We start from the raw sequence: 21954 nt of genomic DNA on the forward strand, positions 1-21954 counted from the left end.
ACAATGGTTTTGGTCTTCTGTGTAGCGGTTTGGTCCTCCTTGTACACAGTGCTTCTTGACCTGCTATTCTAAGTCAACTTTTGAGTTGAGGAAAAAGTTAAGTAAACCAACAGACATGTAAAATCAAATACCTTTATTCAGTTTGTGAAAGTTGGAAAACTGGTGGCGTTCCATGTACTTTGATGGTACAACAATTTACACAACTCTGGCTAAGTCTTTTATCTGTGTAACTGAAACGGTAACATCGAATCACAACACTAATCAGGTTAAATGGAACATATGGCTTCTGAATATCTACACACGGGAACAGAGACGACGGTCCAACAATTGCACACAAATCTCTCAGATCACTTTGAGTGAGAAAGAAAAACCATCTAATTAAAAACAGTTCATCACCTGTACTAAATTAAAAACAGCAGTACGTGGTGTTGAGGTCGCAATCAACAGAAGCAACAGATGTTACATCTCATGCACTTGGTCCTTTACAATATATTTTTTTACTCTGGATGTGACATTGGCAGCAAAAACATTGGTTAACTAAAACCTCAGTTTCAAATATGTGAACTGCAAAAAGGAAATAAAAGCTTGATTTAAAAAAAAAAAAAAAAAAAAGTAAATTTTAAAGTGTCACATTTGCACACAAAAGTGTAGTGGTGCTTGTAAGTATAAAACTCTGCTATGGGAGGATGGCGGTGGTGTGGGGACAGGTCAAACACACTCCAGTAGTTTCATACTAACTGCCATTCTCTTAGCATCAGGATCAAAAAAGGTTTCAGATGCTCTGAACAGAACTCATGCTGTCAAGTCACCATCCCAGATCGGAGAATATAAAAGCAAAGACTGACAACTGTGTGGTCAGTGTATCTGGAAGCATCAACATGTAAAGAAAAAACAACCACAAACGTGCCATTCTTCACATGAGCTGTCTAATGATTTTACATTGAAAACACACACACTTTGCTATTAAATGCATGCAATATTTGCCCTGCGGCCTCGAGCAGAAAATTACTTCACACTATGTTCTGTGGCTGCACAACGTGGAGAAGCATATAGAAGAAAAAAAAAAAAAAAAAAAAAAAAAAAAAGAGGAAATCATTCAGTTTCTTAAAACATTTATCACCCAAGCACAAAAAGTAACTTAAAATTGCAGGGTGCACAGTATAATGTGCAACGGCTGAATCCTGGACTGCCATCTGGAGGTCCATCTAGAACAGAAAAAAAATTGCATGAATGAAGAATTTAAGTTGTTTTCAAACATTTCATCATTCAGATTCTTAAAAAAAAAAAAAAAAAAAAAAAAAAGGTTTATCGTCTTTTCACGGTTTTTGAGCAGAGTAAGTGAAATTTTAAGAAGAACTAAAGTTTCACGCACCTCTTTCAGCTTCTAATTAGAATTCCTTTGCCTCACATTCTTGTCTTTGTGATTTGCATTAGAATTCGTCTTCCTGAAAAACATTAGTGAAAACATGAGTTCTGTTTAAAAAAAAAAAAAAAAAAAAAAAATAAGACTCAAGACGCTGCTAACGATACTTACAGAGGAGCAGCTCCTGAGTCGTCATCTGGACGGCAGCAAACGATCAGTGAAGGAGGGCAAAGAAAAACAAAAGTCAGTTGGAAGCAGGACGTTACATGTCGGTTACTGGTTTGAGCACCACATGCCACCCATCCTGCCCCACAGATGACGGCAGAAAATGTTAGAAAAGCGACCTCCTCCGCAACGTGATTCCAACTGGGTTATAATCAAATACCAACTGAATAGGAATTAAAGCATGCCCACCTGGTTCTGACAATGAATGACAAAGCTAAATCCTTAGCACTTCATTTATCCAGCAATTCCCCACACACAAATCATCGTTTGTGTTCTATAAAAAGACCCACTACTGAACGTCACTTAACAGACTACTGCAGGGGTCACCAACCTTTTTGAAAGTGAGAGCTACTTCATGGGTATTGAGTCATATGAAGGGCTACCAGTTTGATACACTCTTCTGAAATAACAAATGTGCTCAGTTTGCCTTTAGTTATATATGATTATTAATGATTAATGCTAGTCATCTATGTGAAGACATTGATCATGTTAATGATTTCTCACAATAATTATCAACAATGACTTAACAAGGTGGGAAACCGATAATATCAATATTCAATTTTCATTTTTAGAACAGGCCTGAGGGCTGCTGATGTGGTCCTTGGGGGGCTACCTGGTGCCCGCGGGCACCGTGTTGGTGACCCCTGGACTACTGTATGGTCTCTTTAGTAAATCTTCAATAAGATTTAAACATTTGCCATTTATGAATATCTTTGTACATTGTCCAGAAGTATATGGAAGCGTATTGCATTCACCATAGTAAAAAATAAATAAAAATTTAGACACCTTATCTCATAATTACGAGAAAAGATCTCGTAATTATGAGATCATTTTAAAAACACCTGGAAGGTGGCATATCTAGGAAAATGCTCAACGTGATTTAATGTATCGAAACAACGATCAATCACCACCAGATTTTATCATGGTCATATCTTGTCACGAACACTTAAGCCCGTCAAAAAAACTAAATCTAAATCCAATTATAGAAGTTATCTCACGTTAATGTTTTCTTATCATTGGCCCTATGGCGAGGAAAAAGCTTAACGTGGTTTAATGTACCTAAACAATGATCAATGATTACCTAATTTCGCTCTCATAATCACTGAAAACTGTCAAAAACTCGAACCCAAAGTCCAATTATTATGGACATTATCTGACATTAAGCGTTTCTGCTTCATGCCTATTGTAAGGAAAAAGCTTAACGTGGTTGAATGTACCTAAACAAAGATCAATCATCACCAAATTTCTCTCCCATATTACCCCTCATAACCACGGAAAACTGTCAAATAATCTAACCCAAAGTCCAATTATTATGGACGTTATCTGACAAAGCGTTTCTGCTTCACAGCAGGGCAGCGGAGCGGCTGGGGGTTGACTCTCCACGGTTCTCATTGGCTTTAAGTCCTAATGTGAAAAAGCTTAACTTGGTTTAATGTACCTAAACAACGATCAATCACCAAAATCTTCTCCTATATGATGATTGATCATTATTTGTACATTAAACCACGTTAAGCTTTTTCCATGTTAAGTTTTTTCCTTACAATACCAAAATAATGTTTTGACAGTTTTAAGTGGTTATGATGAGCAATATAGGTGCAATATATGGTTAGGATTGATCGTTGTTTAGGTCCATTAAACCACGTTAAGCTTTTTCACGTTAAGCGTTTTAGAATGTCCCCTAGATATGCCGCCTTCCAGGTGTTTAAAATTATCTCAATTACGAGATCTTTTCTCGTAATTACGAGATCAGGATCTCGTAATTATGAGATCTTTTCTCGTAATTATGAGATATTTTCTCGTAATTACGAGATAAGGCGTCTAAATTTTTTTTCCTATGGTGAATGCAATACGCTTCCGTAGAAGTCACCCCTTAACATCAGGCTCATGCAATACAAGCAAAGGACACCAAAGACCTAGTAGCTGTATTAAGATAAAAAGAAGGAAATGTCTTTATACAGGCAGAGCCAACTTACACCCTGGCGTGTATAGTGGCAGTATTCACAAAGTAAGGCTCTCTCTGCTGCCAAAATGGTCAATGAGACAAATGTCAATGATGTACTAAACTTGAGAAGAGGGTTGTCTATCATTTATCATGCATACAGTACAAGATGCAGAAGGCATGCAGACAGAATGCTGAAACCTCACTTATCAACCTGTTCCAAGTTCATGTCAAACCATTATGTGTCTCATTTGACTCTTTCATTGGCTCAAACACATGACTTTTAAATAAAAAAAAAAAAAAAAAAAAAAAAGGGCTAGTAGAAAGTGCAAAGGAAATATTTTAAGCTTGCTCCGATTGCAGGGCCAGTGAAAGAGTGACCAAATCTTTGAGCGCATTCCTCTTAGAAGGGGCGAAAGCAGACTCCCATAGCTTTTTCCACGCGGTCATTTCACCTCAACCACTTCAGTCTGACATGCAGTTTTGTCCACTTACCAAAATGCAAAATCAGCAGCGAACAGAGAAGTAAAAATATAAATAATAGTTTCGATCACAGAGCGTTGATACAAAAGGCGGAAGCTAACTCCTGATCTGCATTTGAAAATAAAATAATAATAATAATAATAATAATAATAACAACAACAAAGACAATAAGGGTTTGTATTAAATGCATGCAACTACAGTCTATACATTCCCACCTTAAGAGCAATGCCTTAACAGTCTTCAACTTGCCACTGAGGGGCAGTACATCTTCTCAACTCAAGTTTAGTAAACGAGGCCTACAGTTTGATGCATTTTTGTCCTGTTGGAAGACTTCAAATGTTCTTTTAGCCACACATTATGACAGAGGATACAGAGTGCAGGTTGGGATATGGCCATATCTAACCTCAAAATGTACAGTTCGGTAGCTAACCATTCCATCATGTGATACCAAAACTTGTGTAATAATACAACGGCAAAATGCCCAGTACGTTTTGGAATTCACCAACGGTTGTGGCCAATTTACAAATAAAATTCTCAGCTCTAAGTAGCTGTTCAGACCAAAAACAGCAGCAAGTTATCACAGCTCTAATCACTTCATCCTGTTTGGATTTACGCGAGGTAAAACAGTAGAATGAGCCTATTCAGGTAACAAAGTCACGGGACCTTGCACTGGCAAATGGCAGAGTCTTGTTGGATCATCAACGCATTTGCCATTGCGACTTCTCCCTTTTTGTTGTTGTTGCTGCTTGCACCCCCTGACACTGTCAACACAGTGGTCTCATTGAAATGAATGAGAAGGCAGTGTTTTATCTATAGTGCTAACGTCGGTCTGAACACAACCTAAAAAAAAAAATATATATAAAAAAAATAAAAAAGTATGGAACACGTAATGTTGGAGGCAGCATGGCGAACGTACCGTCGGTGATCTCATCGGGCTTTCTCCTCTTCTCATAGATGAAGATGATGGTCACCAGGATGATGACCTCGGCCACGATGCCAAGGAAGGGCCAGAGGGCAGCCAAGCGACTGCGGACACGCAGGTGGATCTGGTCACTGGTTGTGCCGATTTCATTGGTTCCAGAGCAGACGTAGTCGCCGATGTCTTCTTCGATGCTCAGGTTCTCAATGACCAGAGTGGTCTTGTTAGGGGTGCTCTTTATCTCATATTTGTCGGTAGTGCCGTTGATGATAGGCTGAGGGTCATTTTTAAGCAACAAGTTAGTTACACAAGTAGCAAGACAGGTGAGACTATTCTGCCTTATTTCATTTTATTTAACAATTGAAGGGCTGGACATACACCATTTGCAACTTGCAATCGCAAGCGTTACGTCACCTAAAGGTTACGTTTGAGTTGGTTTTAAAACTGTAGGTCAAAAACATCATGAATCATTTTTAAGCCAAAGTTACAAGCTTGAGAAACACATACGGTTTGGCCGCCATCTTTGAACCAGGTCCAGTCAGTAGGCAATGGGTAGCCACTGCTCAAACACACCAGCACGCCTTTGTCCTTCTCGTTGCCATGCTCAGAGTGCTTGTAGGCAACAACATGGGGAAGTACTACAGCAAAAAGAGAAATACATATTCAAATTAGAATATGAAAGTTTGTATATTTAAATAAATTACCTCCCATGAAATAGTTTATCCTCAAGCTGGAGAAGAATGCTTGAAATAAAAAAATAAGGCTACCTAATCTATAACCATAAAAACATTTGCAACCCATGCAAGTTAAAACCCCAATGTAAACATGGACATGAACTTAACAAAATGACCAATGAACGCAACTTATCTGCGATATTCATTAACTTACTTTTGACTTCAATTGTCTTCTTCACCTCTGGATCGGTCAGGAACACACATTCGTACTTTCCACTAGAAGTGTGGGTGATTTTGTTCAATCTATGGAAAGAAAAAGAAATGAAGGATTTAAGAACTCCTTGCAACACTCATTAATGGAACTTGAATAGCATTTTTCTCTGCTGACCTAACAACCTAGCATATAGCAGATGGGGACTTCTAACCAAATCTGCTGTAGCCACTTTAATGACAGTGATTAGTTTTCCACTTAGCTAAGTAGAAAATTCACAATAGAACCGTTTATGCACAAGAGCCAGGGGTAAAAATAAAGCTGCTTGTCCATGCAACAAATATTTCAAATTTCCCCTGGTAATCACAATCCTACTTGTGTTTGTCCCATACAGTCCTGCCTGCTCTCTAATGGGGAATTAAGGTCAGGGCAAGTGAGCACACTGCCAGGAGTGCTTATCCCCGCTACCAAGACTACCGGCAAAGCTGCATGACTGCACGGTCCATCTCTCTGCTAATCAACAGCAGTGAACGCCTGAATGGCGCCCCTAGCTTGGCTGCTAATGGAGGAAGGGAGAACAGTGAGAGGGGGAGGGAGGACAGACAAGCAGAAGACAAAGTGCAAGGGAGAGAATATTAGGATAAAGAGATTTTGACTGTAGTAACACAGCCAGCATAAGAAACAGAGTAAAACACTAGACCAGGGGTGTCAAACTCATTTAAGTTCATAGGCCACATATCCCTGATTTGATCTCAAGTGGGCCAGACCAGTAAACCACTCCAGAAAGATCAGAAACTTTCTTATTAAGTTTGTCAGCTTGATGTTGGCAAACACAAGTTACTTCTACTACAACAGCATTCTTAGGCCATTGTAGGGGAAAAACAAACTATTTATTTATTTAATATATATACCATTTTAATCTCAAACAACTTTGATTTCTCTGAGATCAAACTGGTAAATTTGGAACATGCAATGCCAATATAGCTCACTTTTAGATTAGATTCAACTTTGTCATTGCACATGTCACAAGTACAGAGCAAAGAAATGTAGTTGGTGTCTTAACAGAAGTGCTTAAGCAGAGATTAAATAAATTAAACATGTGCTACAGTATCAATAAATAACATGCTACAATATATACAGAGTGCAAGGTATGAATTATATCCATATAGATATGTGTCTATAGGAGTGACTTACTACAGGAATGTACAGGCTATGACTATTGTAATACAGAATAATAACTATACAGTGTGTACAGTGGTGCAAATTGTGAGTGTTGAGGGCTTATACAATATGTACAGCGATTATACAATATGTGCAGTAGAGCAAGAGGAATGATTTACAGAGCATTCCAGGTTTGTTCAGTCCAGGGGGGCTGGTGGGTATGTGTGAGGGGTGTCAGCCAGGGATGCCATCAGGGCCTGCAGCTTTGCGTATGTTGATCCTGCTCAACACTGCTCTGACATCAGTGGGAGAGGGTGTCAGAGGTTGGTGGTCAGCAGTCAGTTCTGCCTTGGTTGCTGGTACTTTGTTGTCCTCAAGCGAAGTTGTTAAGCTCGTTGAGGAAGGAGATATCAGTGGAAGGGAGGGGAGGGGTCGATGGGCCTGAATGCCTTGCCACATACGTTGGGGGGTTGGAGTTGGAAAAGTGCTCCTCAACCTTCAGCTTGTAGCATGTAGAAGGGTTTCCATCAACTGGTTTAGAGCGAATAAACTAGACTACGCAAAGCGTAGTTTCTTCACAAGTTGACGTTACGCATTGTTGTAGATTGCAAACCGTCTTGCTAAATCAAAGAGTTTAGAAGCCAAGTTCTTTGGCTAAATGGAGAGAGGTAGCATTGTACAAGTTGGCCACATGTGCAGAATACAGGGTTGTGGCAGAGATATTTGGTGTCAGCAAGACAACCGTTCACCGCTGTGTATACACGGTGTGCAGGGCCACACGATTCAAGCTGTAGAACCAATTCATCAATCTACAGCGCACCGCAACTCCACTACGCACGTTGTGCCACAAGTGTACGGCGCACTGGATGAGACCCATTTCCTGATCCTTCCCCCATGCGATGGATACCGGGACTACAGTCATGTGCGCTACATCACAACTTAATCAGCAAAAGCCATCTCACATTTTGCGCATTAACTTTCATTTCACTGTGGGTTTCACACATTGGATGAGTGGTGAAAGAGAGAGCAGCAGTGTTGGGAAAGTTCACTTTCTACATGAACCAGTTCAAAGTTCAGTTCACTAATTTTAAAATTAACTAGTTCAGTTCATACTTCAAAATTTTGAACGAAGTTCACAGTTCCAAAAAATGAACTAGTTCATAGTTCTTTTTTTCCATGTTGCTGCGAGCTATTTTTCAAAATTATTGCCACAGCCCATATAGCACATACATGCCATTTCAGGTTTGCTATGGGTGCGATTGAAGTGCGGATTTTCTTTTTGAAAGCCGGCAAAGTTCGCACAGAAATGTAAGATTTTTCCCATCCTCACCAACATGGTTATAAAACTCGTTTAAATGATCATACGACGCCTCCTTGCTGCTTTTTGTTTTGATGATGCATGCGGCGGTGCGACACTGGTGGCTGGTGTTACCAGATTGGGTGTTTTTTTTCCCACTACATATCAAGGCCTGTTTACGGTGCATTTTAGCCGGGTTTCCGCCCGGAAGGCTCTATAGAAATCTGGCACCCTATTGAACAAAGTTAAACAGATAGCGTGCCGTTCACAGACACCAGAATGAACGAGTTCACAGTAAGACCCTTTATACACTAGACGCAGCCCAGCTGGCGTGTACAAATGTGACGTCATGGAATCGCCGTGAGTATTTATACCCGCGCTGGTGCTCGCGACACTAGTTGCAGTCTTCTCCTGAACAGAGGTGGCGCTAATGAGCAAAGGCTACCAACGTTGCTGTTTCTACGGACTAGAAGGAAGAAGAAAAAAGGTAAACAACGGCAGAACTGGCAGCAGCATTGCCGTCAATGCTTCGATTGGATTCAATGACTTACTTCGTCAGATGAAGCCTTTCATTCGCCATAAAAGAGCTCATCTTAACCCATTAAGTTTACAAGACAGACTTGCAGTCACTCAGAGTCCTGACATCCGGTGGTCGGCGAACTCATTCAGGCCTCCTGTTTCTGCTTTGTCGCGCGCCGCTGAGAAATAAAACAAAAAACAGAGCCGTGCGCGACCTCGGCTTGCGCGCCATAAATTGGACGTGCCGGCCGGCTATTACATCACTTTGACGTCACGATGTCGCGTGCCACCTCGGATGCGTCTAGTGTAAAAAAATAAAAAAAAAAATAAAAAAAACTCATCGTTCATCAGGCAGTAATACAGTATGTTCAGTTCACGTTCTCCCAAAATATGAACGAGCTCAGGCACAACACTGGGGAGAGGTGATCTGATTGTCTTATGTGGGGGAGGGGAGTAGCTTTGTAAGCTCCAGCTCTGTTGGAATAAACATGGTCCAGTGTCTTGTTTCCTCTAGCATGGAAGGAAACATGTTTATGAAATCTGGGGAGTATTGTCTTTACATTGGAGTGGTTAAAAGTCACCAGCAACAATAAAGGCAGCCTCGGGGTGTGTTGCCTGCTGTTTGCTAATGGCTGCATGTAGTTCTTTCCTTGGAAGCTTAGCATTAGCATCCGGTAGTGTGTATACAACAGTAACTATAATTGATGAGAGTTCTCTTGGGAGATAGCAAGGTCTGCATTTAACCATGAGAAACTCCACATTAGGTGAGCAGTGACTCTGTGATTGAGCTTGTGCACCAAGCTGAGTTTGTATAAATGCAAAAATCTCCGCCTCTGGTCTTACCGGAGCCATCTGCAGTGCTGTCTGCATGGTGAATGTGACGTCCTGCTAACTCAATAGCATTGTCCGGAAAACGGCTATTTAACCATGTCTCTGTAAAGATCATGACATTTGAGTCCATAATCCGTTAAGTTTATTGTTGGTGATGCAGAGTCGTAGTTCGTCCATTTTATTCACCAGAGACCGGAAATTAGCGAGAAAAATGCTGGGTAAAGGGAGCCAATGCGGTGTTAGCTTTAGCTTAGCTCGCAGCCCTCCGCGCTTACCCTGCTTTTTTTACGGTCTCGCCACAGTCAGCACTTCCGCCCGGCCGGGAAAAGTGGGCAGCCTTCGTTGTTCAGGAGATCTTGGGGATAAAGCTGGAGATCGACGATAAAACAGTTGAAGTTGTGTAATCCAATGTCCCAGAGCTCCTGTCGGCTGTAGGATGTTAAAGCAGCGCTGCCCTGAATGAATAGTCCAGTGAGGAGCAGATAAAACACAGCTAATTTGCCAAATCTGGAGAGACAGTGAGCCTCGCGTTGTTCACGCGCCGTCATCTTGGTATTATTTTAGGCTGTAAAATGGCTAAATGTCTAAGTTGTCCATACCACATTTAAAAGTGTCAAAGCCAGCTAGGCTTGCCATTTTCTGGTATGTTCATTTACTCAACACTGCTAATCAGGGTTGTGAAAAACAAACTGGCCTCTCAGGGGAAAAAAAAACAATTCTTCTGCTTTACGAGGTAGTGGGAAACAGCATATATATTACACCAACAGATTCAGGGAATTTACATCTTCAGAGGATGGGCACTTTGATTATGCCATAGTAACTGCAGGGAAGATCTGCCCATATGGCCCACTTGGGTAGATGAAGCTACTTACTGGAAGACTATGTATGGAGTGGCAACAGAGGACTTCGACTCTTCAATGAGTTTGCCATTGTGCGTCCAGTGGGAGCCCTTGATGGGAAGACTGGACTCTGTCAAGTTGCAGGTAAGGAGTGCTGAGGTCTGGTTGCTGACTTCTTCAGGTTGAGTAATGATGTTTGGGTCTTAAGATAAACAGAGAGGGAAAAATAAATTATTCATCATCCTTTTCAGCTTTGCAGGTTGAGACACCAATGGTGCCCTACAAAAGGCAAAACCCAGCAACTACATATTTGTTTAAAATTTCTGACCTGACCGGTTTTGCTATATAAAAATATATATTCTACCATAGAATTGTTTTAATCCCTTTTTAAATTTGCAGTAACTGACCTAAAAACCAAGGCAAAACACAGTATTTGCACTTTGGTGTGTAGTTACTGCACTCTGCCTTTGTAGGACCAAATTACTTGTCTTAATACCCTTCTACTTCATTACTGCCATTAAGATATTGCCTTGAAATGTATCATTACTGGGTGCACTGTTTTTAAGATATAGTTTAATTTACATTTTGGCTCTGAACACTCAACAGTTGTCTTTCCAGAAATGAATGATACAAAGGTTAATAGGGTAAACTGTACATGACAGCCCTATGCACACACTCATTGAGGAGTAAAGAAATAAATGGAGGCGGCCAGAGCTGATCGTGGGCCTTGGCCACTAAAACACCGCCACTTTCAAAGTTTACAGACAGCCTCTTTACGGTTATCAGGCTCCCTTTTGTTATTGGGTTTAAATCCAAAATATTGCCCACATGGAATATAGATTACGATTTTGTTGAGATGACAATTGTTGAGTGTGAAGTGGTCAAGCGGAAATCAGAAAACAATTACCAACTAATTCCATGGCAAAATCCTTCAACTTACCAAGTTTGAGAAGGAAAACTAATCATTTCTCACAAATTAAAACAAAGAAAACACAAGTACAAGTTCTGAACATAAGCACAGACCTTTCTAAGAAAGGGGGAAAACAGATCCCCATAATGGGGCGATCTGTCCCACCAACAGCAGAATGGAGGGAAGAATAGGAGTTACTGGAAATCTAGTAGATACAGTCTACAACAAGGTCATGGGGAAAAGATCTTTGAATACAAGCAGAAGAAGCAACAACAGGGGGATGAAATATTATTGGCAGTATCACTGCCAATCACATGATAAAAATGTTAAAAATTACATAATTTTGCTTCAACAGGGTGAAGAAACTGACCAATTCTTCAAAAGCGACAAAAAAAAATACTGACCACAAAGCAGAAAGATACCCCATGGCTGAGAATCTATTTTAATAATTAGTTACCATCTTCTGTCAACCTACAGTTCAGTAGGTCATAAGTCACAGGAATGGTCTACAAGAATAAACAAAAAGGAGCATTGCCAATGTTAGTATCATTTAGGGAAACCGGTAACCCTTAATTTGAAGGGGTGTGCATAAGACTGACATGACACCTGTCATGAACATGGAGTCTTTATAAATTTTTATGACAGTTGTCATTAAGTGTCATTTAGTACATAAGGACACTTTTAATGCAATGTTAGCATTGTTGAAGAGGTTTGTGTTAAGCAAGCGTGGCGGCCTCTAGAGGTGGGAATCACCAGAGGCCTCACGATACGATATCATCACGATACTTACGTCACGATACGATATTATTGCGATTTTAAAAATATTGCAATATTCTGCGATATATTGCAATGTACTACCTTATTTCCAACTTCAAATGTTTCCCAATTTCAAATGATGTCCTCAAAAGGACAATTTTATCAATTTATCTGTTTTATCTAAAAATATATATTTCTCTGTCTGTTGATCTCACTTCCATTTTATTGCTGCAAAATGGGATTGTCAAGCAGACAGGCTGACTAACACATATATCATAAAAGATCGATACTTGACATCTGTGTATCGATATAGTATTGCCACGAAAAATATCGCGATACTATGCTGTATCGATTTTTTCCCCCAGCCCTAGCGGCCTCACCCTGGCCGTCCTTTGCACGCTTTCAGGTGCCGAGCTCTCAAGGTACAGATAGGTCACTAAATTTGAGTATACGAATAATTCCCTTGACCTCAAGTAAAGTGGAAGTATTTGGACTTTACATTTAGATGTCATAAATGTCTGTGACCGGAATGAGTCAACATTCACGTTTTAGGCTGCCATTACTTGGTCAGCAATTTTTTCTATATTGTCCAAATTGTAATTTGAATTTGTGGAATACATTTTAGGGCACTAAATGTAATTTAGTACTTTACTTAAGGTCAAGGAAAACATTCATGACAGTTATAATGATCTCATGACAGCCAATGTCAAAACCAACCACTTATGACCGTTTAAGGTTAACAAAGTTAAATAGTTTTTGTAAATTTGATAATTAGGCCTTACGAGGTTATGTTAATGTCAACTTGTCACAACGATAATGCCAACTTTGCAAGGGTCATAATTTACAACACTTAAATGAACAGTCATAACCATTCATAAAACTCCTTCATGTTCTTATGACCATTTCTTATGCACAGCCCTTTAAATAAAGTGTTACGGGAAAATGCTACCCAAGTAAATATCTACCAGGACTACTAATCAAGAAATCTGACACCCCTTTTTTGTTTTAAATTATTGATATGCAATAATTTTCCGGGAAGAGCCATTTGCAAATTTCCAACCTTATGACAGTATTCTATCTAAGAAAACATAGTGGAACATAAGCCTTGAAACAAAAAGGGGGAAGGAGAAGAGAAGGCATCAGATTGAAGACATTTTCTGTGTCAGGTAAACAGGAAAAGGGAGCGGCCCAGCCACGCTTTATGACCAGGCTTCGGATTCAACTACAGGACAACTTTGGAGCTTTTGAGGAGAGGAGAGGGAGAGCGTATACTGGGTGAAGCAGGATGGAGAGGGTATTGGACCGGGAAGCATGGGAGTTGAGTGTAACTGGAGCTGAATGTCCAGGACTTCACTAATGAGGAGATGACGGCCAAGCTACTTTGACCGGAGTCTCCTCGTGCTTCTTCGGCCACTCACTTTCGATGACAATAACGTTTGCCTGCGAGCGGATCCACTTGATTTTTGGCGTCTTCTTCAGTTCATTGCGGTCAGGGTCGTTGGAAGCGCGGCACTCGTACGTGCCCGAGTCGTTGAAGGTGAGGCTTGTGAGGTGAATGGTGCTAGTGGCGTGTGCTATATATGTGGCATTTATTTGCACACGGTCATCCCGTGCCCCGTCAGAGAGCTGGGTGAAGGTCTCGTTGGGCTCTTCACCCTCTATAAACCACCACTGCACCTCAGGGATGGGGTTCCCTATCACCTCACAATGCAGCTCTGCGCTGTCACTGATCAGCTTCATCTGAGACAGGGGAGACTTGATGAAGCCCGCTGAGCACCGTTTACAGTCCCGCCCAGCAAACAGAGATTTCAAGAATGTTTTGAATGTGGTGGGTTTAAAAAGCAAGCCAGGTCATTTCATGGAGTGGTGATAAAAGGCCGTGATGGAAGAAAGACAAGCAAATAGGAAGAAAGAAAGAAAAAGAAAGAAAGTTAAAAACACAAATGAAATGAAAATATGAAAGTATACACACAGAAAATAGATCAGAGCAACATTTTCACCAAATTATTTTGGGAAATGTTTATTCCTGGTACTCTGACCCATCTAGACGAAAATAAAAATCATAAAAAAGGCAATAAGGGATGACCCAAGCTGATCCAAGAGGACAGCAGGCTTCATGAAGGCTATAATGTTTATTTGTTCAGCCTGTTAGAATTATTACTACTAATTATTATTACTTAGTACTACACTTGGGAGGCATTTCTAATATTTTGCCCATTTATATATCACTAAGTACATTTACATGCACACCAATATTCCACTATTATTCCAAATATGACAATATTCCGAAACGTGGGATATTTCGGTATTATTTTGGGTTTTCGAGGCATTGTTTGGACATGTATACAGCGCATTCGGAACATGCATCTCAATCAGGGTTTTCACCGCAGGCTTATGGTCAGCTCTGTGCGTTGCTATGGTTTCTGAACACAAACCAACCAGCCAACAGATTGCAAGGCTGGAGACCCAATAAGGAGAAACCGCTACCTTTAAACATTGTCAAAAACTTGGACATCAACAGGTTTTTGGATATGCGCAAACCAGTAGGGCTGCTCGATTATGGAAAAAAATAATCACGATTATTTTGGTCAATATTGAAATCATGATTATTTAACACGATTACTCATTAATATTTGGATATAATGGATAGTGTCCAGGGTATAATCTGTTAGTGTCCTTTATCTCACAGAAAGTCTTTGGATCAGAATAAAATCTGTTTTACTACTGTGAGTCGGTTCAGCATTACAGATATCACACATAACGTTACACAGCTAATGAATAGTTCCACAGACATAACAGTGTATCTCACATCACATGTTCACTCACTATGACCACTACTACGGTCATTACGGGGAATATCGTCTTTTTCGGAATTAGGGCAAACACAGGGATGTTATGTGCATGTAAACGTACGGAATGAGAGTAGACTACCATTCGCTTTGAGTGATCCTCTCTGTGATACGCTGAATCTGTCAATGGTGGACTTTTGTCAATTTTTCGTTTACCAAAAGAAGAACCTTTATATGAGTGTTTGTTCCATTTAAATTATGTAAAGACCTTGTATTAGCAATTACTCAATAATGAATACTAGGACTGCGGGCAAAACAGCTTGGGCAAGACATCCCTAAAAAGGCAGTTCTAGCAAAATATAAAGAAAAGAAAAAAAACATCAAAAGCATCCAATAGCAATGTGCAATGAATGGAACAGAACATGAAGAGAAAAGCAGATGAGCTTGAAATGAAAAACATTTCACGTAATAAAATAAAAAATCCATGAAAGCCTAAGAACACGCAAGCATTTTGGGCTGGTGCCTTTTCTCTGCAGTGCCTTGTGTCACCCGACAGCGGCTAGCAGGGTGTTAATCTAGGCTAACACAGTCCATTTTTCAGAACATTCTGTGTAGGATCAATGTAGCTACGTGGAAATCAATACCCACCGGGTGATGCATTCACATGGGAGTAACATGACAGAAAACATTTTTTTGCTGTTGTGCAATTGACTGTACCAAGCAGATTTAGAAAGAAATACATGTATTGTTTTGGTATGAAATGTGCTGATCAGTTTGACTAGGCTGTTAAATCCTGCTTGAGTGTGTATGGGTGCCTGTGTCAGGACCCTTATTTTCTGCCTACACTTTAAGGCTCACAAAACCACTGAGTGACTGTTATGTCATACAAAAAACCCTTTCTGATGGATTTACTTATTTTGATATTCGTTTCCTCCCCAGCTCTCCACATTCACAGCAGGCAGGGGACCTTGTTTTGCCACTCAGTGGTGGCCGGGAGGGGTTATACACTAAGGTGGGTCCAGGGAACAATAACCTTCTCACACTACAGGCCAAAGCACGGCCAGCTTGTTTCCCTCCTAGCCGAAAAATCCTCAAACTAACACAAAGCCGGGGCTGGGCACAGGGTATACCTAGTACCAATAAGAAAACAAAAGGAATATCGAGTTCATCCTCGAGATCTAACTCTAAACTCGCTTTTTTTTATTTTATTTTATTGTTTTTTTAAAACATGCACATCCTTTTTCTACATTCCCCTGATGAAAATACTTAAAACTTACATTTTCAAAAACACAAGACAGTCAGTAGATATTAGTGACAAAACAAAACAGGCAGACTTGTGAATGTGTACATGACCGCCCTTGTGAACAACATGTATATGATGTAACCTTTCTAGCTTAGGGGCTTCCACCACCGCTGCCAAAAGGTCACCTTCGTGGAACATGCTGAATAGAAGTTCAAAATTAAATATAGTCCGGACTGTGAATAGATGTCAAGCACATGGATCGTGACAGTACAATTTACTGCCTTTAGCCCTCTGCTCTTTAACATGAGAACTAACTCCATGTGTTTCGGGCACTTTCAGAGAACAACTTCCATAGTTGATATTCATGTTATTGTTTACATATGGCCAACAAACAGGCTAAATGCCTGAACAATGTAGGGCTGCAACTAGCCATTGTTTTCACTGTCGATTGACCCGTCAATTATTTTCTCGATTAGTTGTTTGGTCTGCAAAATGTCAGAAAACGGTGAAAAATGCAGATCAGCGTTTTCCAAAGCCCCAGGAGATGGCCTCAAATGTCTTGTTTTGTCCACAACTGAAAGATAGTTTACTGTCATAGAGTAGTGAAGAAACTTTTTAACAACAAATTTAAGAAGCTTGAATCTGAGAATTAATTCCATTAAAATAAAAAATAAAAAAGACTCAAATCAATTATCAAACTAGTTGGTGATTAATAATTAAACAGTTGACAACTAATTGATTCATCTTTGCAGCTCTAGAACAATGCACGAAAAGCCTGTAAATCTATAATTTTACCATACAGGATATCAAGATTCAATATTGAATGTAATACAGAGATAGCATAAGATTTGTTAAGCACAAAAAAGTAGAGAGGAGCAAATAAACCCAAACTAAGGGGATCCATACTATATCTTCATAGATAATTCATTTTTCATTCAACCAGCTAGGTGAATAAATCAACTTGAAAAAGGGGTTTACTGAGCCTTTTGAAAAGACAAAAAGGTATATACAAAAGACTAAAACATGTAATCATCAGGCCTCATGACACATTCAACAGGAAGAGCTAGTACAATGTTAACATCCTAATAGAAGATGGATGCCAATGGTTCTTACATGATGACACGCATGGAAACAGACACACTGTTTAAAGAGGCCATTTCAAGCTTTCATTTCAGCCCTGTATTTTTTTTGGTAAAATGTCACTGTTTGGAAATGCAATTCCAAGGAGGGGGCAAAAATACTTTCACTTGTCACTTTCTGCCCACATAAATCCATTGGATGTGACCCATCTATGTAAAGTGCACTTATCAAGTAGCCCAATGTCACCACTGCAAAATGTCAACTCCCACCCCGTACACACAACATAGCTACCTGTCACTGCAACTGCAGGCTTTTATAGTAAAAAAATAAAAAAGTGGTCAATATGAGTTTGTATTCATCCCCATTCACCAGATTACTGGGATTAAAAATCCAGTACTTAAAATATGTGACAAAAACTGACTTTGTTCACACAAATTAGCCTTACCAACCCACCTACCTCATAACACTCACTTTTCATGCCAAAGTTATGCTAGAGAAGAAGCTGAAACTCTACTCCTGATCTACTCCAGAGCAGTTATTACCAAAGCAGGAAACATCGAGTGGCATCAGGGCTCCTTTTATTTTGTTTGACGCACTTGCACACAACAACCATAAACAGAAACAGTCTGGTCGCTGCTACAGACTTTGCAATTTCAAAGTCACCTGCCCATGCTTTAGGAAACCGTGCTAAATAAAAAGGACACATTTTACTTTCAAAGCCCATAGTTTTACAAAATATGTCAGGTCACGTACTCGCCCATCTCTCTCAACTGCCTTGGGATGACGAAACGGAGAGGAAACTGACGTGTGAAGTGTACTGAAATGATTGAGTAACTCTTTCAGTGTTATAACTCAATAGAGAAGAAAGCTCAAAGCAATTTCCACATTATTCAATTTAAGTACGTAAAAGGCAGCGTCATGAAAACACACCTGGCAGATCTGCATGGCATGACTGCGTACATTGACAACTGAACCAGCCCCCTTCTTATACATTTAGTGTAATGTGTTGATTATCCCTATACTTTAAGACTTAGAAGCTCATTTGAATGATCATTCTTAGACAATAAGTATATGGCAGCTTTATTATAAAACACTGCTTCCATTGGTATTGCTCACAGAGACAAAATAAGCAATTATCCCTATTTGCTCCCACCTACTTCCTAAGTTTGTTTGTTTTTCCCTACAAGAACCTTCACTAAAAAGAATGCCTGTCCTTATGTCTGTTATTTGTCATCCCAATGCTGACACATATGTCAAGTGACCCATCCAACAGATTATTGACAGCGTTCTGCCGGAGAACATCACTGTCTGGACCACAAGGCCATACAAAGAGTTGTTTGTTTGGCTGAATACACAATAAGCAGTGTCCTACCCTGCTACCTAGAGGACGTTTACACCAGGCACTGCAAGAAAAAGGTTAGGAGAATCATTAAAAGATCCAAACCACCCAGGTAACAACCTTTTCTCCCCGTTTAGGTCGGTAAGAAGGTACCTTATACACCAGGCCAGCACTGAGAGGCTCAGGAGGAGCTTCTACACTCAGGACACTAGGTTCATCAATGAGGACACCGCCTAAAACTGCCCGCCCCCGACCATCATCATAAAACATTATTTATTATTGTCACCGTTTTTAATGCAAAAATTGGACTGACATTACATTCCAATGAATTTTTTTATACGCGTTCACTTGACAAATACATTGATTTATCATTGGTTACGATCACTGTAACCAAGGAAAGAGCTATGTATGAATAAAATACAGCTCTTTATCGAGTAACAATCAGTGGCGAACCAGGTCGATCAACTGGTAGGAAGCAGAAGAGCTACTGGCAGGTCATTTAATGAGGTCGAGGTCCTCAACCCTTTAATATCAAAACGTAGCTACTGCAACAGAAAATGGAGGAAGGCTCAAAATACTGTATTGTGACATGTGATACGCATCACGGCGTTCTGGCCTACTAGGCTTAAAAAAAAAAAATAATGACCGCCTAACCAGAACAAGCCACCAACTATGCTAACGTTTAGTTAGCATAGTTGGGCTCCAGTTCCTAAAAGGCTGTGCGGCCTAGATTTACCAAAAGACTTAATATGTTACGCTTTAACGTTAGCCGAAAATGACAACGGCAGTTGACGTTAATTACCAGCTAAAGGATAACAGCCCTTTGTAACGTTATGAACCCTTTCTAGGTTACGCAACTAACGTTACGAGGTCACAACAGCAACACGTTTCTGAACCACCATACGTTTTAAAATTAATTTTCTTTTGAGCTCATGTGACCGATTACATTCACTTACGATTGGCAAATATCTAAACCCCTTTCTGTGAAACTGGGACAGACGAAGAAAAAGATAACGTTCCACTCAACGTGTTACGAAACCGCCGGTTAATCGTTGGAAAGGATTTTGCAAATGTACATTTTCAAAATGTGTCGCTAGCAGGAACACTGCAGCTAACGCTAATTATGTGACGGTTTCTTACTAACTCTGGATTCATTTTGTAATAACGGTAGCTGCAAAAATATATTCGACATAGAAAAACAACTGTCATAACCCTAGCAAAGCAAGAATCGGAATAAACATTTGTAATGTTCGTAGTCCGGGGACAGTCTAGCTACATATTCAACCAACATGGCTGACACACAATTCTTACCTGTGGTCGCATTGGCTCGCAAACAGCTCAAAAGCAGGGCACTGACAGCCCACAGCAACTTCATTGTTGATAATTTAGTATTTACTAAATCGTCGAATAAAGGCAATGTTAACGAAGGCGGGCTGAATCTTCTGCTTCTCTTTCTTCTGAACTTCCAGCTAGATGTAACGCTTCAGTCGTAGCTGGTCGTCTTTGAGTAGCACCTCACGTACACCCTCTGATCATCACGTAAATATGACGTGCTGTTTAGAGGCGTGGTCACGTCAAATAAAGCCATTTGACTTTATTTAACGATTCTTACGTAATTTGGCAAAACCTAGACTCTAATTAAAATCTTTAAGGTAAAACAAACCAACAAAAAGTAATGGTTGTGCTATTTGCCATACACACGGACAATTAGTGTTTTAAGGAAGTTACACGTTTTGAGGGCTATTATCATAAAATAATAACGTCACTGTTTTAGAAAGAAACATTTCTAGCATATATTCACAGAGTAACATGGATGTCTGCCATCTCAATATAGTGACTAAAGGAAAGTCACCCAGATGTTGGCGTACGTTAGAGCAAAATCACAAAAAGTGTAAGGAAATGTCTGCAGTATTCAAAGACTGAATTGTTAGGTTTATTCTCCTTGGCTAAATTCTAAAGTATGGGGTTCTCACAAAAGTCTGAGTTTCATTTAACTTGAACAAACAGAAAATACTAAGTACTTTCTTTATCAGGTAATCCACTGGGCAAAAAGATATTAATTCAGCAAGGATGAGACATCACATTCAGCACACTATTTCAAAATGCTAGGCTGTGTTGCAGCTTGTAAAAAGGCACATAAAGACAGATGGCACAATACAATTTTAGCAAAAGAATATGGTGATGCTAGGAATCTTTCTGCAGGTGGTTTTCAAATGGAGACTAGTTGAGGGAACAATAAAAAAAAAGAAAACACATACAATTTCTGGAAAAAAAACAGTTTTCGAGTCTGACTGCAGCCAGACTTTAATCCTGTTAAAATTCTGTGGAATTAATTTCACATTACTACCCTGATATTCCCTATAAACTTAAACTCAAAGCCTTAATGTATGAGAAGGTATGTCAGAAAATCCACAAATCCAGATGTGCCATGCTGATGTTTCTGAAAGAAGCCTGAGTGCTGCAAACCTATTGAAAATCTATATACATGTCACAAGTTGTATTTTAAATCCAAAAAGGTAGCTTTAGACGTTAAAAGTTGTAGCAAATTAATATTAAAACAGCTTGTCATATTTGAAGGTACAGTTACAAGGGCACACATTTGCAGTGTAAACTACAAAGACAACAATAAACTGAATATAAATCAGCTATTTCACATTGTAAAGTCAAACTTATAGTCAAGTGTATATATTTGTCATCTAGCTAGACCAATGTTCTGCTCATAGAAATCCCCTCAGATTAAAGGCCTTTGAACCTTAAACCCCATAGGAGAAGAGAGGTACAATGCGGAGGAAATACACCCATATGGCTAAACAATGAAGGGAAGCAGAATTGATTGGCCCTTTGAAAACATTTAATAGGCAAGTACATGTACCCCATTGAAAGATTTAATAGAGACTCTTGTTTACTATCTGCATTCCTGCAGGCCTTACTTTGAAAGTACAAAACAATCTCAAGACTATTATGCATTGAAATCACTTTGAGCAGTGCTTGCTAATGGTGTTATTGTTTTCTGGTTGATGTGTGCTTGTTCTAAGAGCCTGCAAGATGTCATTAAAAGGGACAAATAACTTAGACTGAACAGACCAGAACAGCTCATGTTTGCCAATGTGTTTACCATATTACTATTTTCTTTATTTGGTATTAAGGAAAAACAAGTGACTAATTTTTTTTTTGCTCAATGATAGCTTATTTGCTGTACCGACCACATTTTAGAAAATGTCCTTCTCTTTTTTTTTTTTTTTTAACACTACACTACCATCTAGTGTCTAAGCACAGCACTACACAATAAGTGCATACAATTAAAAAACATTTGTTGGTAGTTACGGTCATCAGTTCTTGAAACAAGCTAAGATTTAACCTTGGGTGTCTTTAAATC

General features: G+C 39.6%; 1 protein-coding gene across 3 annotated transcripts; it reads right to left on the minus strand.

The window, feature by feature from the left end:
* Positions 1 to 118: 118 nt before the first annotated feature.
* Positions 119 to 20108, minus strand: bsg (basigin). 3 transcript variants are annotated; one of them, XM_039810450.1, is made up of 9 exons: positions 19890 to 20108; positions 13546 to 13896; positions 10495 to 10663; positions 5818 to 5906; positions 5437 to 5567; positions 4927 to 5203; positions 1535 to 1547; positions 1373 to 1445; positions 119 to 1205 (listed from the first exon to the last, which is right to left on the minus strand). In XM_039810450.1, the coding sequence occupies exons 1-8, from the start codon at positions 19951 to 19953 to the stop codon at positions 1385 to 1387; spliced, it is 1155 nt and encodes a 384-aa protein (XP_039666384.1). In that variant the 5' UTR covers positions 19954 to 20108; the 3' UTR covers positions 119 to 1205; positions 1373 to 1384. The 3 variants fall into 3 exon arrangements, with proteins under 3 accessions (XP_039666384.1, XP_039666383.1, XP_039666385.1); XM_039810449.1 differs by having other exon boundaries at positions 1535 to 1559; XM_039810451.1 differs by lacking the exon at positions 13546 to 13896 and having other exon boundaries at positions 1535 to 1559; positions 19890 to 20102.
* Positions 20109 to 21954: the final 1846 nt, after the last annotated feature.

The sequence above is a fragment of the Perca fluviatilis genome, chromosome 9 (assembly GCF_010015445.1).
Source record: "Perca fluviatilis chromosome 9, GENO_Pfluv_1.0, whole genome shotgun sequence".
Taxonomy (NCBI): Eukaryota; Metazoa; Chordata; class Actinopteri; order Perciformes; family Percidae; genus Perca; species Perca fluviatilis.